At 41.9% G+C, this 19,050-nt stretch overlaps 1 protein-coding gene and 1 pseudogene across 2 annotated transcripts; one reads left to right on the forward strand and one right to left on the reverse strand.

The window, feature by feature from the left end:
- The first annotated feature begins 1,825 nt into the window (after positions 1-1,825).
- Positions 1,826-11,675, forward strand: LOC108412016 (zinc finger protein 726-like). 2 transcript variants are annotated; one of them, XM_017683862.2, is made up of 4 exons: positions 1,826-1,942; positions 3,404-3,561; positions 6,570-6,800; positions 10,756-11,675. In XM_017683862.2, exons 3-4 carry the CDS (start codon positions 6,576-6,578, stop codon positions 11,512-11,514), a joined length of 984 nt encoding a protein of 327 aa, XP_017539351.1. In that variant the 5' UTR covers positions 1,826-1,942; positions 3,404-3,561; positions 6,570-6,575; the 3' UTR covers positions 11,515-11,675. The 2 variants fall into 2 exon arrangements, with proteins under 2 accessions (XP_017539351.1, XP_017539349.1); XM_017683860.2 differs by having other exon boundaries at positions 1,828-1,942; positions 3,344-3,561; positions 10,756-11,673.
- Positions 11,676-13,308: 1,633 nt separating this feature from the next.
- The window catches only part of LOC108412015, a 380,788-nt pseudogene continuing 375,046 nt past the window's right edge, over positions 13,309-19,050 (reverse strand).

Below are 19,050 nucleotides of genomic sequence, written 5' to 3' on the forward strand. Positions count from 1 at the left end.
ACCTAATTACAAGATCTTCATAACAGCATTGGAAACCTTTAGGTCATCAGATTTTTTTTGTTGGATGTTTTTTTTTAAGATAAATAATAATGTAAATCTATGTCACATAATTAGAGTTTGTAACAAAAAAACCTGTCAAATGAGTCAAGGGTATTACAATAATATAGAACAACTGGTTCAGGAAATGGGTTATTATTATTATTATTAAATTCAATTTAAATAAAAACTAAGAGATTAATTATTAGTGTGTCATAATTTATTAATATGTCAGTTTATTAAATTATTTAACCAGTTCTAAGGGTTGAAACTAGGATATTTAAAAACAGGCTTAAGAGTATCCAGGCTAGCGGAATCAGAGTCAGTACTTTTAGGGGTGGAAGCAGAAGAGTCAACGCAAGGGAGAATACAAGGTTTTCGATTTTTTTAATGTCCGGTATTTTGCGTCAAACCCTGACTTTAACAGTACGTGAAAAAGGAATGTTAAATCTTGCTACAGTTAGTAACATTTCAGACCACCCAGAGCTTGAGATAAAACAACGGTAAACATTGGAGCAGCATGATCGGAAACATGAACCAAGAGATATGATGGGAGGCAAGAGATTGTTATTACAGAATTTCAAATAGAGCATACAATGCTAAATTCCTCACTGCACTTAATAATGAAATATGAGAAACAGTTGATATTTTGTTCGCTGTGAGACACTGTGAGACACCATACTAGGAGATGGTTGGTTAGTGTAGTGGGTAACACCTCTGCCTTCTACGCTGTAGACTGGGGTTCAATTCCCTGCCTGGGTAAACACCCTTCACTATACCAATAAGAGTCCTTGGGCAAGACTCCTAACACCACCTTGGCCTTCCTGTGTAAAATGATCAAATTGTAAGTCACTCAGGGTAAGAGCCTCAGCCAGATGCTATAAATGTAAGCTCACAGATTCACTGAAGTCACAAGGATTTCTCTCTGAAGAGCTTACTTGAATATGGGTCAGAGATAGTCCACAAACAGGTTTTGTCCGTTTTTGAGGCCCACTGAGGTTTATGAGTTTACATTTTTTCCCTGGGGTATAAGATTGCATATATACGCACTGTTATTATTGGCTGCCCTCTCCAATCCCTGATGGACATCTACACCTCCCGCTGCATCAGCAGAGCGAAACGCATCACAATGGACAGCTCGCACCCCGGATCTGTACTGTTTGACCTGTTGCCCTCAGGAAGGCGGTACAGATACATCAGATCAAGGACAAACAGACTTAAGTACAGTTTTTTCCCAAAAGCAGTAACACTTCTCAACTCACAGATGCACTGATAGTCTATCCCCAGACTTCCATCACCACCTACATACCAGTCTATCCCCAGACTCCATTACCAGCTACTGTGCAATACTCTGCATACGGAAATGTGCAATCATACTGTACATGTATGTACATTATACAGGAATATGTGCAATACTTAGCAATGTGCAATATTTAGTGTACATACAATACAGCTGTAAATATCTCCATATTTATATCTTGTAAAAAACATAGTTTTTTATTTTGTTTCTATATTTATATTTATTTCATATACATATATATAGAAAACGCATAGAACTGTGCACAACCCCTCCCCATTCTATTCCGTGTCATTTGTTTACATTGTGTGTTTGCACTGAGATGGAGTTGCTCTTAATCTCATTGTACTGTGTATAGTGACAATAAAGGCATTCTATTCTATTCTATTCTATTCTATTCTATTCTATTCTATTCTATTCTATTCTATTCTATTCACTGGGTGGTCATGTGCTTCTGAACTCTCACTCTACACTCCAGCTCAGTAGATGGCAGTAATGCACCTGTTGGCCTGCCAACTTCCATTCATACAGAGGAAGAAGAAGAAGAAGAAAAAGAAGACTTCAGCAGTCCATAGTGTTTTTATAGAGAAGAATGCTGCCCTGTTAAAGGTATAAAGCTGTTTAATGTGACTTTATGCTATTTACTCTGTGTACTCTGTTTTAACTCCCTCTCACAGAAATGGGTAGAGAAATGCTTGCATGTGATAAGGAAGATGTAAAGTGTGTGAACTGTGTGAGCTCACACAGAACCAGCCTTGGTCACATTTATTATTACAGGTATTATTTTTGGCTTTGACATCGTTCTGTTGTGACGGTTCAGCTCCTGGGCTGCCTTACTGTTTCACCTCTCACTGTGTAGGTTTAGCATGTTGGGTTTGACCAAAAGGATCCAACAAGTAGAGAAGAACAGAACTACAAACTTCAGATCCTGTTCTAATGGATAGATGCTGGATGGACTACTTGGGCATGTAACTTCTCCTGCTTTGTGGTTACTTCCTAATTGGGAGTGCTAGTTGAGCTTGGGTGGGAGAGGGTTGCTGGTTAAGTTTGCATGGCTTGGTGGTGCTAGTCAGACTTGGGTGGGTGTTGCTAGTTGAGCTTGGGTGGGAGAGGGTTGCTGGTTAAGTTTGCATGGCTCGGTGGTGCTAGTTAGACTTGGGTGGGTGTTGCTAGTTGAGCTTGGGTGGGAGAGGGTTGCTGGTTAAGTTTGCATGGCTCGGTGGTGCTGGTTAGACTTGGGTGGGAGAGGGTTGCTGGTTGGTTTCTGCTCAGATGTCACTAGAGAATGCCCTGCATTAACTGGCGTATCTGTGACATCATCGCATCAAATTTGCATTCGAGTGTCAACTGGTGTCAGCCCTTTACCTCCAGCTGTTTCTCTCCTACTCTTTGTGTTCACACACACTGTTTTTACATACAGCCGAGTTCCCAATAAAGCTGTTCTTATTTACATTCTTCTGTTGTCTGATAAGTATGCAACAGTCACTGAAATGCAGCCCATTAAGACTACATGTTAGTCAGTTGGAACATGGAAGCCGGTTTTTGGCCACTGGTGATAAATGTATAGCCATTTAGTAAGTCATATTAAAAAGGGTTTTCCAAAATTGCCACTCTCATAATTATGGCATATCTCATTATTGCAACTTGCAACAAGTTTCTCATTATTATGACTTGGTAAACAATTATTGAGATATTTTCTCTTAATACTGAGAATTTTCTCAATATGGTATGATAAACTACTCAATTATGAAAGACTGTCATTATTATAAGAGTTTGTTGTAATGGTAAGCAATAATTGACACTAAGTCTGTTGTGAGATATACGTCAAAATGATGAGATATGAAGTTATTATAATAATGTTTCTTCTTTGTAAGCATTTGTCTAGTGAACCACAGCTTGATGCAGCTTTTTCCATTTGACTGGTTTCTGACCAGGTTATAGATTTGCCATTGTTTTATTATTGTTTTATTAGTGACATTGAATTTTACATTTTCCTATTTTTTTTTCCAGGTAAAATAATGGCCTTCTGTACTGAGTCCTCTTCTGTTCCTACTGTCCACTTTCCAACAGTTCACAACCACATCACGGACCCACCAAGCCATCAAGGGGATTGCATCACAACGTTGAAGCCAGAACAGATTAAATGTGAGGACGTGGTGTCTGAAATCTCCAGTACTCAAACATCATCTGCCACACTCTGCACCAACCCATCACCCAGCGTCACACAGGTGATTTTTCTTGCAGAACTCATTTGTTATTGGAATGAGCCTCAAAGTTTAAAAACATATTTAATTAATATTTCCATTAAAGCTACACCATGTTTGATTTGGAGACCTCTCTGGTAGAAATATGTAATTGCACCATTGCTCATACTGTTGGTCACCAGTTCCTAACCTCTCTGCTCACGCTAACGTACAAGCCTAAGAAGAACACTGACTTTTCTTCTAGTTTTTCTAGCCTTTATGCCATTATGAATGAATGAATGAACTTCATTGTTATTGCGCATTGTACTCGTACATTTGCACAATGAAATTGAAGTACAAACCCCTGTTCTCGGTGCAAAGAAAAAGCAGGAAGAGAAAAATTTAATTAAATAATTTAAATACTATACAAATTTACACTCAACAAAATGTAAACAAAAGAAACACAATTGCACATGAAAGCCATCAAACTTTGAATTTTTAATCCTGTCTGCCCTTCTGAGACAATGGTTGCTGTGGAGTTGCTTAAGGGATGGTAGGGGATGTCCAATGATTTTTGGGCGATGTTGATGACCCTTTGTAAGTCCTTTTTGTGTGCCGTGGTGCAACTGGAGAACCACACAGAGATACAATAAGTCAGCACACTCTCCATGGAGCAGCGGTAGAAAACAGTCAGCAGTTCCTTCTTTAGATTGAGCCTCCTGAGGACCCTTAGGAAGTGTTGACGTTGCTGTGCCCTTTTCCTGACCGCTGAGGTGTTGGAACTCCATTGGAGGTCTGCGTCCATATGCACCCTCAGGAACTTGAAACTGGATACCCTCTCCACACACTCCCCATTCATCCAGATTGACTGCAAATCGGACTTCCTCCTCCTGAAGTCTACAATGAGTTCTTTAGTTTTGGAGGTGTTGATGACTAAGTTGTTGTCTGAAGACCAATCCACCAGCCTTTGGACCTCCTCCTGGTATGCTGTTTCATCACCATCAGATATAAGTCGAATTAGGGTGGTGTCATCCGCAAACTTAACTGTAACGTTTTCTGGATGGCTACGAACACAGTGGTATGTGTACAGAGTATAGAGTAGTGGAGCCCTGTGGAGATCTGGTGTTGAGTCTGAGAGCTTTGGAGAGATTTGGACCAACTCTAACTCTCTGGATGCGATCTGAGAGGATCTAATCCAGCAGCAGATGTTTTCTCCAATAACTTAACTGTCGATCTTTCCGGGAGTATGGTATTGAAAGGAGAGCTGATGTCAACAAAGAGCAGCCTGGCATAGCGCCCCTGCACTTCCAGGTGGGAGATGGTGGTGTAGAGTGCTGTCGCCATGACATCCTCTGTTGATCTATTAGCTCTGTATGCAAACTGAAATGGGTCAAGTGTGGGTGGGAGACAGGACACGATGTGACGTTTAACCACTTTCTCAAAACACTTTATGACGATCGGTGTCAGAGCAACTGGTCAATAATCATTGAGGCTGCTGATGCTGGTCTTTTTAGGTACAGGTACAATTATGGCTGACTTCAGACAAGGTGGTATGAAGGACTGGGACAGTGATGCATTGAAGATCTCAATGAAAATTTTATTATTTTATTTATTATTTCAATACCTTGATCGACCTAGAACATCAAGCCCTCAAGAAATGTGGCCGTAGAGCTGAGTGGGGGGGCAACCCTATCTGCAGCGCCCAGGGAGCAGTTGGGGGTTAGGTGTCTTGCTCAAGGCGGCTGGCGGCTCTGGGGGATCGAAGCGGTGACCTTCCGGTCACAGGGCCGGGTCCCTAACCTGCAGCCCATGAATGCCCCCATGACTGCGTGGCACATGAGTTGTTAGTCGTTTCATGTTAGTAATGAAAGACGCAGGAAAGCTGACACTTCTGGGGTGTCCTCCTAGTGTCAACACCAGGAGCCTCTCTATGCTGTTTCAAGAGACACCAGTCTGTCATCAATGAGACACCAGGTGGCACTGCTGGCAGTTCTTGAGTGCCCTCCGAGATACTGGGCATCACTGACATCGATGGTGACACTGGGGTGTCCTCTGGAGCACCCGGCAGTGCCTAGGTGTCAGGCTGTAGCAGCCATTCTGGCCAGAGAGAATCTTTATCCTCCACATTGGGTGTGCTCTTTCTGACCACCCTGTACCATCCAGTAAAATCTTGCATATGAACACAGGTACTTTATTTACACAAGTCCCACTTTTCTCAGTCTCTCTCGGCTGGTGGAGTATGAGATTGTGTGGCCACTGTTCTCTCACATGCTGGACAGAGACAGTCTTTAAAGCATCCACTCCCTCTCGCTCTCTCATGTCTTCTTGCAATAACTTAATTGCTGTTCCACTCACCAAACTTTCCACTTTGGGAGGGACGTCCTTCAGTTCCATGGCCCCCAAACTCTGGAATTCTCTTCCTCAATCCCTCAGGGACGGCTCTTCTTTTCCTCTTTTAAGTCTGACTTAAAGACTTTTCTCTTTAGTACACTTTTTCGTCCTCCTCCACTGCGTAGTTTGGGTCCCCCCGTTATGTGTTTGTGAAAGCCGCTACATAAATGTAACTTATTATAATTATCCATGCTCTTCCCATGATTGATAATTCGATATAATTATTATAATAATGCTTCACATTTGTCTGAAATATTCTGTCTGGGAAATCCCACAGCTTGACACAGCTTTCTTCATTTGACTACTTTGATTTCTGTCCATGTTCTCCCCGTGTCTGCGTGGGTTTCCTCCGGGTTCTCCAGTTTCCTCCCACAGTCCAAAGACATGCAGTCTGAGTGAATGTGTCTGTCTGTCTGTCTGTCTGTCTGTCTGTCTGTCTGTCTGTCTGCCCTGCGATGGTCGACCTGTCCAGGGTTTATCCTGTGTTCTGCCTGATGAACGCTGGGATAGGCTCCAGCTTCCCCTATGACCCAGATGGAGAAGTGACTTAAAAGATGTGTGTGTGTGTGTGTGTGTGTGTGTGTGTGTGCGATTTCTGTCCAAAATTGTTTGTCATTGTTTTACAATTGACGCTAGCTTTTACATTTTCCTATTTTTTCCAGGAAAGAATGGCCTCCTGTTCTGAGTCCTCACCAGCTCCTACTGTCCACATTCCTGCAGTTCTAATTCATTTCCACAACCACATCAAGAAACCACCAAGCCACCAAGAGAATTATGTCACGATGTTGAAGCCAGAAGAGATTAAAAGTGAAGATGTGGTGTCTGAAATCTCCCATACTCAATCTTCTGCTACACTTCACACCAACACATCACCCAAACACACACATGATGAGGTAATTTTTCCTGCAGAATTCATTATAATAACTTATCCTTAAAGTGTATTAAATAATATTGGAGTTTAAAAATGTAGTTAATATATCTTTTAAGGCTGCACTATGTAAAATTTGGAGACCTTCCTGGTAGAAATGTTCAATTGCACCCAATGTGCAGAAGAACGTTTTGTAATGCCAGTTGTGCTTTGGTTGTCAGTTGTGCTTTTGAGAGTGTCAGAGGTTCCCAACCACTCTTTTCATACTATTATAATGTGCTCAAACTAACATACAGAAACACCTTTTGGAAGAATACTGACTGCGTATACAGTTATTCATCCCAGCATCTATGTATGCTGTTTTCAAAAGATAAATTCATGAAGATCATCAGGCCTTCAAAACATCTGACCTAAGAGCTGTACAGTTTGTGTGTCACACAAACTGTTTGCTATCTCAGAACAAAAGATGTTGGCAAATTCAATAGAACCCCGGTGATGACCTTGGACCTATGCAGTTGACAGAAAAGCTGAAATGAGTATATTCTCGTCATGGAATACTAGATAACACTGGTTTTATATGTAACAGTGGTTCTCACTATGGAAGATGGCGAGGGCGGTGCAAGTACAGTAGATAATCAGGTCAAGATGTTATACCAACATTGTCAAAGATGTGTGATGTGAAATCAGCCTCCATCTGCGTCATATCATCCTCAGAACCCAAAATTTCATGAGGTCCAGGTGACACGCAACCCTGGTGGTTTTTGACATTAATAGAAACATGTATAATATGTATAACCAGCATTCTGTTTCCTAGTTCCAGACCACCAGGGGCAGTGCAAGCACTGTGGAAGCCTGGTACTAGACGTCTGCATTGACCTGCCACAATATTATAAAATAAAAGGCTGAAGCATGCGAGAAGAGAAATCCAGCAAATTAATGAAAAGCCTAAATAAAGTAGAACGATCACCAAATTTTATATATATATATATATATATATATATATATATATATATATATATATATATATATATATATATATATATATATATATATATGTAAACATAAAACAATATAATAGGATAACATAGAAATAATTAAGAGTTTCGAAGCAGCTGATCACAAGAAAGACACACAAGCTCTCAAGCTCTCACATTACAGAAATAGTGGAATCTATTGGCCCAAGAGCCACAGCCGCCGAGCCCAGCAAAACACCAAAAATAACCGTTCTTTGGTTTAATTCCTGTTTTGTGTTTACTGAATATAAGTGGTCTATGGTGAAGTTACTTCACAGTGAGCCTGATGACCACGACTGTGGTGTTATTTTGGCGGAGGAAAAGGTACTTGTGAATAAACTGTGTCAGATTTTGGTAGTCTGTTCACATTGATGGACCTGCATTGGTGGGAAAGCGCCAAAATATTTTGGTTGCAGGTGGGAGCGGAACAAATGATTGTCAACGTTTATAGGCTGTCTGACAAATCGAGAAGTTTCATTGACCTATCTTGCAGATGTGATCACTAGAAAGAAGGCTGTTTTGAGTGATAGCCACTTGATGTCTATACCACCAGGTGGTGTGAACAGTTTTGCACAGAGACCACAGACCAGCCCCAAGTTGGGCTTCTGGGCTGTTTTGTTATGCATAGCTGTCTTGTTGCCCTTGAGGAAACCAACTTGCATGTGATATGCAGAGATTTCTGCCACATATACTTCAATCATAAGGAGAAAGACCCTGATCCAGTAAGCTCAGGCCTGGCCAGGCTTGGCTAGGGATGTAGTACTCTGTTTTTCATTTGTGACAGAAGGTCTTGACTGAGGGGGAGAGGCAATAATAATATGACAACAATAATATAGCGAAACAGATTTAATTCTGGAACATAAAAACATTTGTTTAAATAAACCATTCATTTGAATAAACTAGGGTGTTGCTGGTCAACAGGACGGTTGATGCTGCTGTTGTTGGACCCTGTGTAATGACAACCAGAGGAGTGGAAGCATATAGCAGGTAATTGGTCCAGCTGTGTGCAAGGGCATCCATGCCAAATGAGGCTCTACAGACTGTTTGGACAAACCAGACAGGGAAGTGTATAAGCACCTGCGAATAGATCCACTTCTGCTCTGCCTCATGTGTCCCATATCATCTGAGCTGTCTCAGGGTTTAATGTTAAGTTTCCCTGAGAAATCGGCCTGAGAGCTTGTTGCTCCTAAGTGGCCCATGTTGAACAGTGTATATGTATTGATTGCCCAAACAAGAATGTTTGCCCTGTAGGGATGATGCATCATCATCATCAGACTGGTGAGCTCCTGTGTGTGGCCCATCTGTTCCAAACGTTAACCCAGCCTACGCTTAAAGCATCTGTCATGGCATGTAAACACTGACAGGTAATTCTGACCATTGTGTGTCAATGTTGAACTGCATGGAGTCAAAAGTGTGTTGCTCAAATTTGAATTAGCACAACCACAACAAACCAAGAGTAGTGACGGGCACCAGTGATGGGCACCGCTGACAGGTACAGAATTGAGAAGGCCCTGATGAGGTGGCTGCTGAGTGCTGTCCCACCTGCTGGTGGCGTGTTTCTGTGCCCGGCTCTCTTAGGCATTTTTTGCTGCAGGGCTGAAAAGCTGGCCAGGTAGCAGAAGCAAGGACCTCAAATTAGCACAATGTGTTGAGAGTGGACACTGTGTGAGCCATACCCGGCTTCGAGTTTCAGCCTGAAGCTCAAGAACTCTGTCACAATCACTACGGCTACAGATAAAGCCGCAGCCTAAGTGGTTGAAAAATCACTGCATCTATGCCAGGGCAGCTGGTGTGAATAGCCACAGATAACAAAGCCTGATGGCTGAAGGGTAGTGGTATCTGCAGTGATGTGAAAACGTATTTGACCACTCCAAAACCTTAACTTTGTTTCTTTTGGTCTAGGTGGTTTTGGCAAATTTGAGATGAGCCTTTGAGTTCTTTTTGGTCAGCTGTCGTTTGTGCCGAGGCTTATGCAGGATTTTTATTTACCTGTACTCCTCAGGTTTAGCAAACACGTCCTGAAATGAAAACGGGTGTATGTCTGTCCGTGCTCTGTCTCCAAGACTTTATCACATCGAGGACATCAGTCAGAATTTCAAAAGGGAATAAAGAATTACTTGGCCTCTTCTGAGCCCTCAACCCATTAAAAGTTCAGATTGACCGTAGCCATTCACAAGAAATGTGCAACAGTAAGCTTAACGGTACTCTTTGAGAGTTGTCTTAACTTTTTAAGTATCTTTTGACAGTTTTCACCACCCTGTCTTCCCTTCTGCCCTTTTGCCTTCCTTTCCACCATTCTGTCTTCATTTAGCTTAGGCTAACAAAACAAAGGCTTTGAATTTCAAGCACCCACATTATCTAGTATCCGAGGATAAGCAAATACAAATTTCAGTTCAAAAAGGTAAATGCTGTAATTTGCCACAAACAAATCTGTCTATTCAAGTCAAGGGTTTGTGAGTGGCTCACAAGCTGTACTGCTTCTGGGCTACATTTTGGATGTTCTTGGTGAATTTAGCAAATAACAACAGCATATGGAAATGCTGGGCTTTTCAGTAGTTTTACAGACTCCCAAACAGTACTGAAAAGTTTAATAGTTAGATATAATTATAACAGTGCTTCATATTTGTCTGTAAAGGTTCTGTTGGGTAAATCTCACAGCTTGACACATCTTTTTACATTTGACTACTTTAATCTCTGACCAAGTTATGCATTGTTTTATACATTTGACACCAAATTTGGTTGGTTAGTGTAGTGGGTAACACCTCTGTCTTCTACGCTGTAGACTAGGGTTCAATCCCCACCTGCGTAAGCCCCCTACACTATACCAATAAGAGTCCTTGGGCAAGACTCCTAACACCACCTTTGCCTACCTGTGTAAAATGATCAGATTGTCGTCCCAGATTATCTCTGGGTAAGAGCGACTGCCAAATGCCATAAATGTAAATTTTACATTTTCCTTTTTTCCAGGAGAAAACAACCTCTTGTTCTGAGTCCTTTCCTGCTCCGACTGTCCACTTACCTGCAGTTCTAATTTACTTCAACAACCACATCAAGAAACCACCAAGCCACGAGGAGGAATGCATAACAATGTTGAAGACCGAAGACATTAAATGTGAGGAAGATGTTTCTGAAATCTCCAGTACTGAAACATCATCTGCTACAGGCTGCACAAAGCCATCACAAAGACGAACCCAAGAAAACACAGATGAAGCATTAAATCGCCAGTGCTCAGAGTGTGGAAGGAGTTTTGATACACTGGGTCATCTCCAAGTACATCAGCTCAGTCACACAGGAGAGAGACCGTATCCCTGCTTATGGTGTGAAAAGAGTTTTACTAAACCAAACAATCTGAAACAACATCAGCTCGTTCACACTGGAGAGAAACCATATCGGTGCTTAGAGTGTGGACAGAGTTTTGCTAGACAGAGTCACCTAAAAAGACACCAGCGCATCCACACAGGAGAGAAACCGTTTCACTGCTCAGAGTGTGGACAGTGTTTTACTAGACAGACTCATCTTCGAAGCCACCAAAACATCCACACAAGAGAGAATCTGTATTGCTGCCCAGTGTGTGGACAGAGTTTCCTTAGACAGTGTGATGTCCAAAGACACCAGCGCTTTCACACAGGTGGGAAACTGTTTCACTGCTCAGAGTGTGGCAAGAGTTTTAGAGATAACGGTACCCTCAGGGCACACCTGTGCATTCGTGCAGGAGAAAAGTCATGACACAGCTAATGCTGTGGGACGAGCTTTAAGTTTTCATGCAGTGCACATATCGCTGTTGTCGGAACAAAACCTTGTATCTCCATTTTTGTCATTTTTCAGTTTTTGATATAATTTGAAAATTCCTATTGCTCTTTACATTGTATGTGAATTTCATGACCAATGGACCAAATGAAACAGCCCAAAATGACCTGGGAAAATGTCTGGTTCCATTGACTTACATTAAAAGTAAGGTAGGTTTACTTCTCCTATAAAGTTACCATTTTGGAGATACGAGGTTTTCTTCTGACAACAACTAATATATATGTGGAGATATCGATATACGTTCCAACTCCAGAATGTTCAGCTTGTTTGGGAATAATGTGTTTCTTTACAGCTGTTTTAATAATAAAACAGTAATCATACTGTGGGTTAAGTGTTTAAAATGGACTGGAGTTAGATGGCTAGAAATGACCTCCTGGTATTTTGGCTGTATTGACTTTCCTGCTGGTGTAAATACTGTAAATAAAAAAAGCACTTCTCATAACAGAAATAATGGCCTCTGCATCATCATTGCCCAGGCCTAATGTCAGAACTTACAGTGTGTCCAACTGATGTGAACACACCAAGTGGTACTCCTCATCAGCACCATTCCTAAATGACAGGTAAGCTCATTCTTGGTTAATAGAGACACCTGTTTAAACACACCTTTCACATCCATAATTTGAGGTATGAGATTTAATACCTTTGACAAAGCTTCTTTCTTCACATGTAACACTGCTTACAGTCATGAAGTATGTTTTCCACAAATCACAAAACCAGTGGCAATAATTAGTTTACCCTAAATACTCAGACTTTGGTTTTTAAGTTCAAGAATTAAATATATTTAACACATTATAGGGTTTAAATGATTTTGAAAATAATTGCACTCTACTGTTTATTGACATTTTGCACAGCATCCCAACCTTCTTTGGAAAAGGGGTTGTATAACAGTCATTAGAATACACCTCTGACTCCCTCCTATAATTACCTTGGTTTTGGGGCTTGGTTAGTGCAGTGGGTAACATCTCAGCCTTCTATGCTTTAGACTGGGGTTCAATCCCCACCTGGGCAAATACCCTACACTATACCAATAAGGGTCCTTGGGCAAGACTCCTAACACCACCTTCGCCTACCTGTGTAAAAATGATCAAAATTGTAAGTTGCTCTGGATAAGAGCGTCTGCCAAATGCCGTAAATGTAAAAAATGTACCTGGTCTGAGATCTAAATGCAAGATTTGAAGAAACTAACGTTTAGTCAAATGGAAGGAAAACTAGTCATAAAAAATCCATGAATAAATGAGGAAATATGGCAGATCTTCGGCAGAACCGACGAACATGCAGGATTGTTCTCCAGCAAGTAGTGCCCTGAACATCCAGTTGTGCTATGAGTTGCTTACTGGTTGATTCCGGCTTTGCAGTTCCAGTTTGCCGTTCTTACAAGCGATGATACAGCTTGATAAGCAATAGACCGCACTGCAACAAGCAAGGAGTTTTCAACAATATCGATAAATATCATTTTGCCCACCCCTATTTAAAACGCATTGTTCCCTAACAGTGCACAGCAGTGGCTACCAACTCTGCAATGTTAGGTGCAGGTTGGAACAAAAGCTCTCAGGAAAGTAGATCTTCAAGGGGAGGGTGGTGCTGGTGGACAAATGAATAAAAGTTGTCAGAAAATTTATGCATTTACACATTTTCCTTCAAATATTTTTGTCTTGCAGTACAGACGACATGGTTTGCTGGAATATGGAAATAAAATCAACTGCACTCAAATCATTCTGGTTTATTTTCATTTATTCAAACAAGTGTCATTCTTTGTATATTCAATAATTGACACAAGCAATGTGATCAACAGAGAAAAAATGTTTTAGTCTTGTAAATATTTTTCCCCAGTGTTCGTCATGTTCGTAAGAATAATCCAGATATAGAACGATCAACTTTAAGGCACCCTAAACATAAATACAGGGCTGCACGGTCCCCACGTTAAATTGACTGTTCCATAAAACTGTCGGGTATCACAATGAAATACTAACAAGCATTTACATCAGAACCGAGAGCATGTTTTTTGTGAGCTGAAAAGCTAAGAAACAGTATTATCTCAACAGCTTTTTATGTAAAAGCTACAAAACCACATAAAATATTTACTTTTATATAGGCACACAAGAACAAATACACATTCTTTCATTTTATTTTTTGTACATTTATTAAATATTGTAGCGTCAGACACTCCGGGTTGGTATTTAGTTTAAAAGTAACATTGTTCTTGCGATTGAGTGTAGTTAGGTACCATGTTCCTAGGTGGTCCAGGACTTTTAAAGACTGGAGGGTAGTATGGTAAGCCAATATGTGTGGCATTTTAAGGTCTCCGAGTGCATTTTTTTTATTGTTGCCGTTTGGCCAAATGGTTAAGTTACTCTTTCCCGTGTGGGAGAGCAGGTTCAGTCCCAGCGCAGAGAAGCAGGCTTGTAACGGTTTGTGCCAGTAATGTAATAACATTGAGATAATTAGATTTGTTCTATCATCACCGTTCTAATGATGAGCGGAATCTCATATCCAGATAAAAAATATGATTTATCGTGCAGCTCTAGTACAAAATAATAGATCTGCTTAGTGGCTGCAAATCAGATGGCAACACAGTCTTGCTGCTGTCAGCTCATTTCATCCTTATCCCAAAGAAACTCAGTAGAGTTGAAACCCAGGGACTGTGAAAGCCACTCAAGCAATAAAAGCTCACCGACGTGTTGCTTGAACCATTTGTTGGGGCACTGTTCACACACATGCTGCTTGCTCCAAATTCATCCAACAGTATGTTGCTCTAGGACCCTGGATTGCCAGGTAAACTTTTTTCCACTCAACAGTCCGGTCCTTATGCTCCAGTGTACACTAGACTGGGGTTCAATCCCTCACCTCAGCAAGCATCCTGCACTATACAAGTAAGAGTCAAGAGTAAGAGTAAGAGTCTGCCACATGCCATAAATATAAGTCATTGCTTCGAGATCATGCCCTGCACTTACAACATTCAGCATAACCAAGGTCACTCAGTTCCCAATGCACCAAACTGGACACTAACTGATGACAGAAATGTACGATACGTCTGACAGTTTACCTAACAAATCATACCTGTCAAAAATCAGAGTTTACGTTGCCTTAAACGTACAGTCAAACAAAATCCCATCTTCTGACTAGACGAATTCATATGTCATGAGTTTCCAGCTTCCTCTTACTGCAGCTGTGTTTCTTTATACTACTCGAATACCTGAAGCTCTTGCCACAGTCTGAGCAGTAATACGGCTTCTCTCCCGTGTGAATGCGCTGATGTGTTTGAAAAAAACTCCGCTGGCTAAAATTCTTCCCGCACTCCGAGCAGTGATACGGCTTCTCTCCGGTGTGAGTGCGCTGGTGTAGTTTGAGATTGCTCTGTCGATTAAAGCTCTTCCCGCAGTATGAGCATTGATATGGCTTCTCTCCGGTGTGAGTGCGCTGGTGTTCCTGGAGACTACTTTGTAAGCTAAAGTTCTTCCCGCACTCTGAGCACTGGTACGGTTTCTCTCCTGTGTGAATGCGCTTGTGTATTTTGAGATGACCTTGTAGAGCAAAACCCTTCCCACACTCTGAGCACCGATGTGGCTTCTCGCCTGTGTGAGTGACCTGGTGTCGCAGGAGATGACTCTTCTGAATGAACCTCTTCCCGCAGTCCGAGCACTGATACGGTTTCTCTCCTGTGTGAGTGCGCTGGTGTATCTGGAGATGAAGCTGATGGTTATACTTCTTCCCACACTCTGAGCACTCAAACGGCATATCCCCTGTGTGAAGGCGCTGGTGTAGTCGGAGATGATTCTGTCGAATAAAACTCTTCCCACACTCCGAGCAGTGATACGGTTTCTCTCCTGTGTGAATGCGCTGGTGTATTTTGAGATAACTACGTTGACTAAAACTCTTCCCACAGTCTGAGCACTGATTCAGCTTCTCTCCTGTGCGAATGCCCTGACTTCTTTTGACAGTACTCCCATTCTCGCACTCTGACTCGTCATCAAACGACTCTCCTGCATGAATGCGCTGGTGCCGTTGAAGATGACTCCGTAGAACAAAACTCTCTCCACAGTATGAACAGTAATGTTGTTGCTTTCCTGTATGAATGCACTGGTGCAGATGGAGATAACCCTGACGGCTGAAACACATCCCACACTGTAGACAGCGGTGTGATTCCACCGGTCCTGTATTGTTCTCCATTTGTCTTTGAGATGTGTTGGTGCAGAGAGCACCAGCAGATGTTTGCTCAGAACCCAAGCTTACTGGCAGCACCACATCCTCATGTTTCATCTCTTCCAGTTTCACAATAGGCAGTACCAGTCCTTCACATTGAGTCTCTTCTGATTTCAACACTGGCTGCCCCATATCTTCACATTTAATCTCTTCAGGTTTCAGCATTGTAACATATACCTACTGGTGGGATCTCCCTACCTGGCTGTGATGGTAAACTTAAACTGTGAAGGAAAGTGGGCACGCGGAGTAGAAGACTGGAAACAAGACGTTGTTTATGTCTAGAAGAAAACACATAATAAAAAAACACAAATGTCAGAAACAGCATTACAAAACTGTTGGGCATTGTACAGAATGTAAGTGATGTCCAGTTTATTTCAGAGCTTCAACGTCATTTTGCTAAAGACCCAAAGATCTCTTACAATAGGTGCTGAATACTTGGTGACACTGAGCCAAGAGCTTAAACTCTACATAGCTCACCAAAGAAGAATGGTATGATGCTTTTACGTGACTGTCTGGGTGCGAGTCACCAGGCTACAAGATGTCTAAATTTGCACCGTGTATATCTGTTTTTAAAAGACATTCAACTACAGATCAACCAGCCAAACAAAAGCCTGCAGTCGCAAAACTCCACAACTGAGCTCCTCACTCTGCTACAGACGCTGTTGTTGTTGAAACAGGCAAGAAGCAACAAAACTATGAAACATACTTTACTTAGAGCTGCACGGAAGGGCTTCTCTGACAAAACTCACGCTTCTTCACTCCATTGTAACTAATGTGGCACAGCTAACTAATGCACTTCATGCAAAATCATCTGGATTACAATGATTTCATTGTTAAGGTACATTGCACTCATTTACACCAACAACTACTTCATTCTAACTAAAATACTCATTATGCTATCGGACTCGGTATCGGCGAGTAACAAATACTGTGTGCTTGTACTCAGTCTGGAAACCATGGTATCGATACATCCCTAGAGACAACACATGTGACTAGCGACAAGTTCGCAAGTTTAATAGGCTACTGTAGCTTAAAGCTGTCAAAAATAAACTTAACATTTAAATATCCATTGAGTCCAATGTTGCATTTGAATACAGAAAATGTGCATTTTAATGTTTAAAACTACCTCTAAAACTACCTTTAAGACTACCTCTAAAACTACCTTTAAGACTACCTCTGCTGCAGCTCCTCGTATTTTTCAGGCCAATTACATCTGGTTTTAATTAGAGTCTTACCAGTTTTGGGGATATTTGCAAATATTGTAGGTTTTTTTTCAACAATTGTTTAATTCTGAACTGTGATCTGTTTCATTTATAAACTGGGTAATGCTAATGAACAAACACATGTTCTTGTGTGAGGCAACCCAATGATCTGCTGTTAATGATCCTCTCCAGATGTAGCAGTGAAGTAAGAGGTTGGTTTAGCTCCAAAGTGATGCTGCTGCATAGCTACAGCAGCTGATTGCACCCGTTACAAACTTTTACTTAGAAGAAAGTCGTGGGCTGGAGGTTAGGGAACCAACCCTGTGACCGGAAGGCTGCTGGTTCGATCCCCTCGGCTGCCCTTGAGCAAGACACCTAACCCCCAACTGCTCCCCGGGCGCCGTGGATAGGGCTGCCCACCGCTCCGGGCAAGTGTGCTCACTGCCACCTAGCGTGTGTGGTCACTAGTGTGGGTGTATGTGGTGTTTCACCGCACGGATGGGTTAAAGGCAGAGGTCTAATTCCACAGTAGGCTGATGGTTCAGAGTTCAACTGTTCTTCTAGGGTTCTATGTGGAACAACGTAGAACACATTCTCCATCAGTCTGAACTAGATAATCCTGCACATGGTTCTTTGAGTGTTCACAGCTCTATACAGCACAGACGTCTTTACTGAAGAACCCTTGAAGAACCCACTTCAGACATGACTGGACTTCATGGTACACCGGCTTTTTAAATCAGAACTTGGTGAGGTCGTTTTCTCCTCACAGACAGGCAGACGAGCCGTGGGTCACTCTAAACAGGGTGTGTCCAGCCAGGTGAGTGTGAGGTCATTTCCACGCAGCTGACTCGGAACCGGCCCATATCACACGCTGCCTGCTAACCAGCAGCTAAGACCTCAGCGCGGGTCGCTCTGCGCGGGTTTTGACCAATAACTGACCCTCTAACACGATATCCGGTTTAACTGTTCGGCTACTGGAGATTCAGACCGAAACAGGACTAAACCACCGCCTAAAACAGCTTTAATACCTCGGACTGAGCTTCGTGCGCAGCTTCTCCTCCGGGGCTCGGAGCACAACAGCGCCGCTCCCCCAGGCGGCGCTAGAGGAGCCCACTGAGCAGAGCCCGCACTCTGATTGGTGGACTGGCGAGTGACGTCGCGGCGACGCTAAGATGTAAACCGACCTGGACTTTTATTATGAAAGATCTTTTGTTCCTACAGAAATACTAACGCTGCTCCTGATCGTGCAGTTAATTATTTAATTTTGTCTAAAAAAACAAACAAAAACAAAAACAATGAATTAATAAAAACATTTCAAATTCAATTCAATTTCAATTATTAATAAAAAACAAAATTTAAAATTAAATTCCCAAAATGTCCGTGTTTGGAACAGAAACAGAGCACTGGATTACATCCCTTCTTGAAAGGAAAACTGATAAAAAGAGCAACATTTTCCTCAGAAATATGTCTGGAGGTTTGCCACATGCTTTGAATTCCTCCATGTCTTGGTATCATGATGGTATGATTTTCAAAAATATTTATCTTTATCATTTATTTGTCTTGTTTATATGTGATATATGTACATTTGTGCTGTGTACTTATATGTAAGTATCAAATATTGGGCACATGTGCAGTTTATGGATCACACATATATGTCTGATAGGTGGGTGAACACACGCAAAATATATAGATCATACATGCACTATATGGACAAAAGTATTGGGACACCTAGAGGAGCTTTTATTAACCCCATCTTAAACCCAGAGGCACAGGCACTCAGTCAGAAGAGCATGTGTGAGGTCAGACAGTGATGCTGGACAAGAGGGTCTGGCTCACAATCTCCGCTCTAGTTCATCCCAAATGTGTTGCATGGGGTTGAGGTCAGGACTCTGTGAGGGCCAGTCAAGTTCTTCCACAATAAATAAATAAACAATAAACAAATCAACAAGGAGGTCAATAAAGGACGCCCAACAGCCAATCAGGGCGAGGCGGTTTCAAAGGCGTTCTGTCGCCACCCCGTGGTCAGCGTCAGTACTGCACCCGCTGTGCCCGG

The sequence above is a fragment of the Pygocentrus nattereri genome, chromosome 11 (assembly GCF_015220715.1).
Source record: "Pygocentrus nattereri isolate fPygNat1 chromosome 11, fPygNat1.pri, whole genome shotgun sequence".
NCBI classification, from domain to species: Eukaryota; Metazoa; Chordata; class Actinopteri; order Characiformes; family Serrasalmidae; genus Pygocentrus; species Pygocentrus nattereri.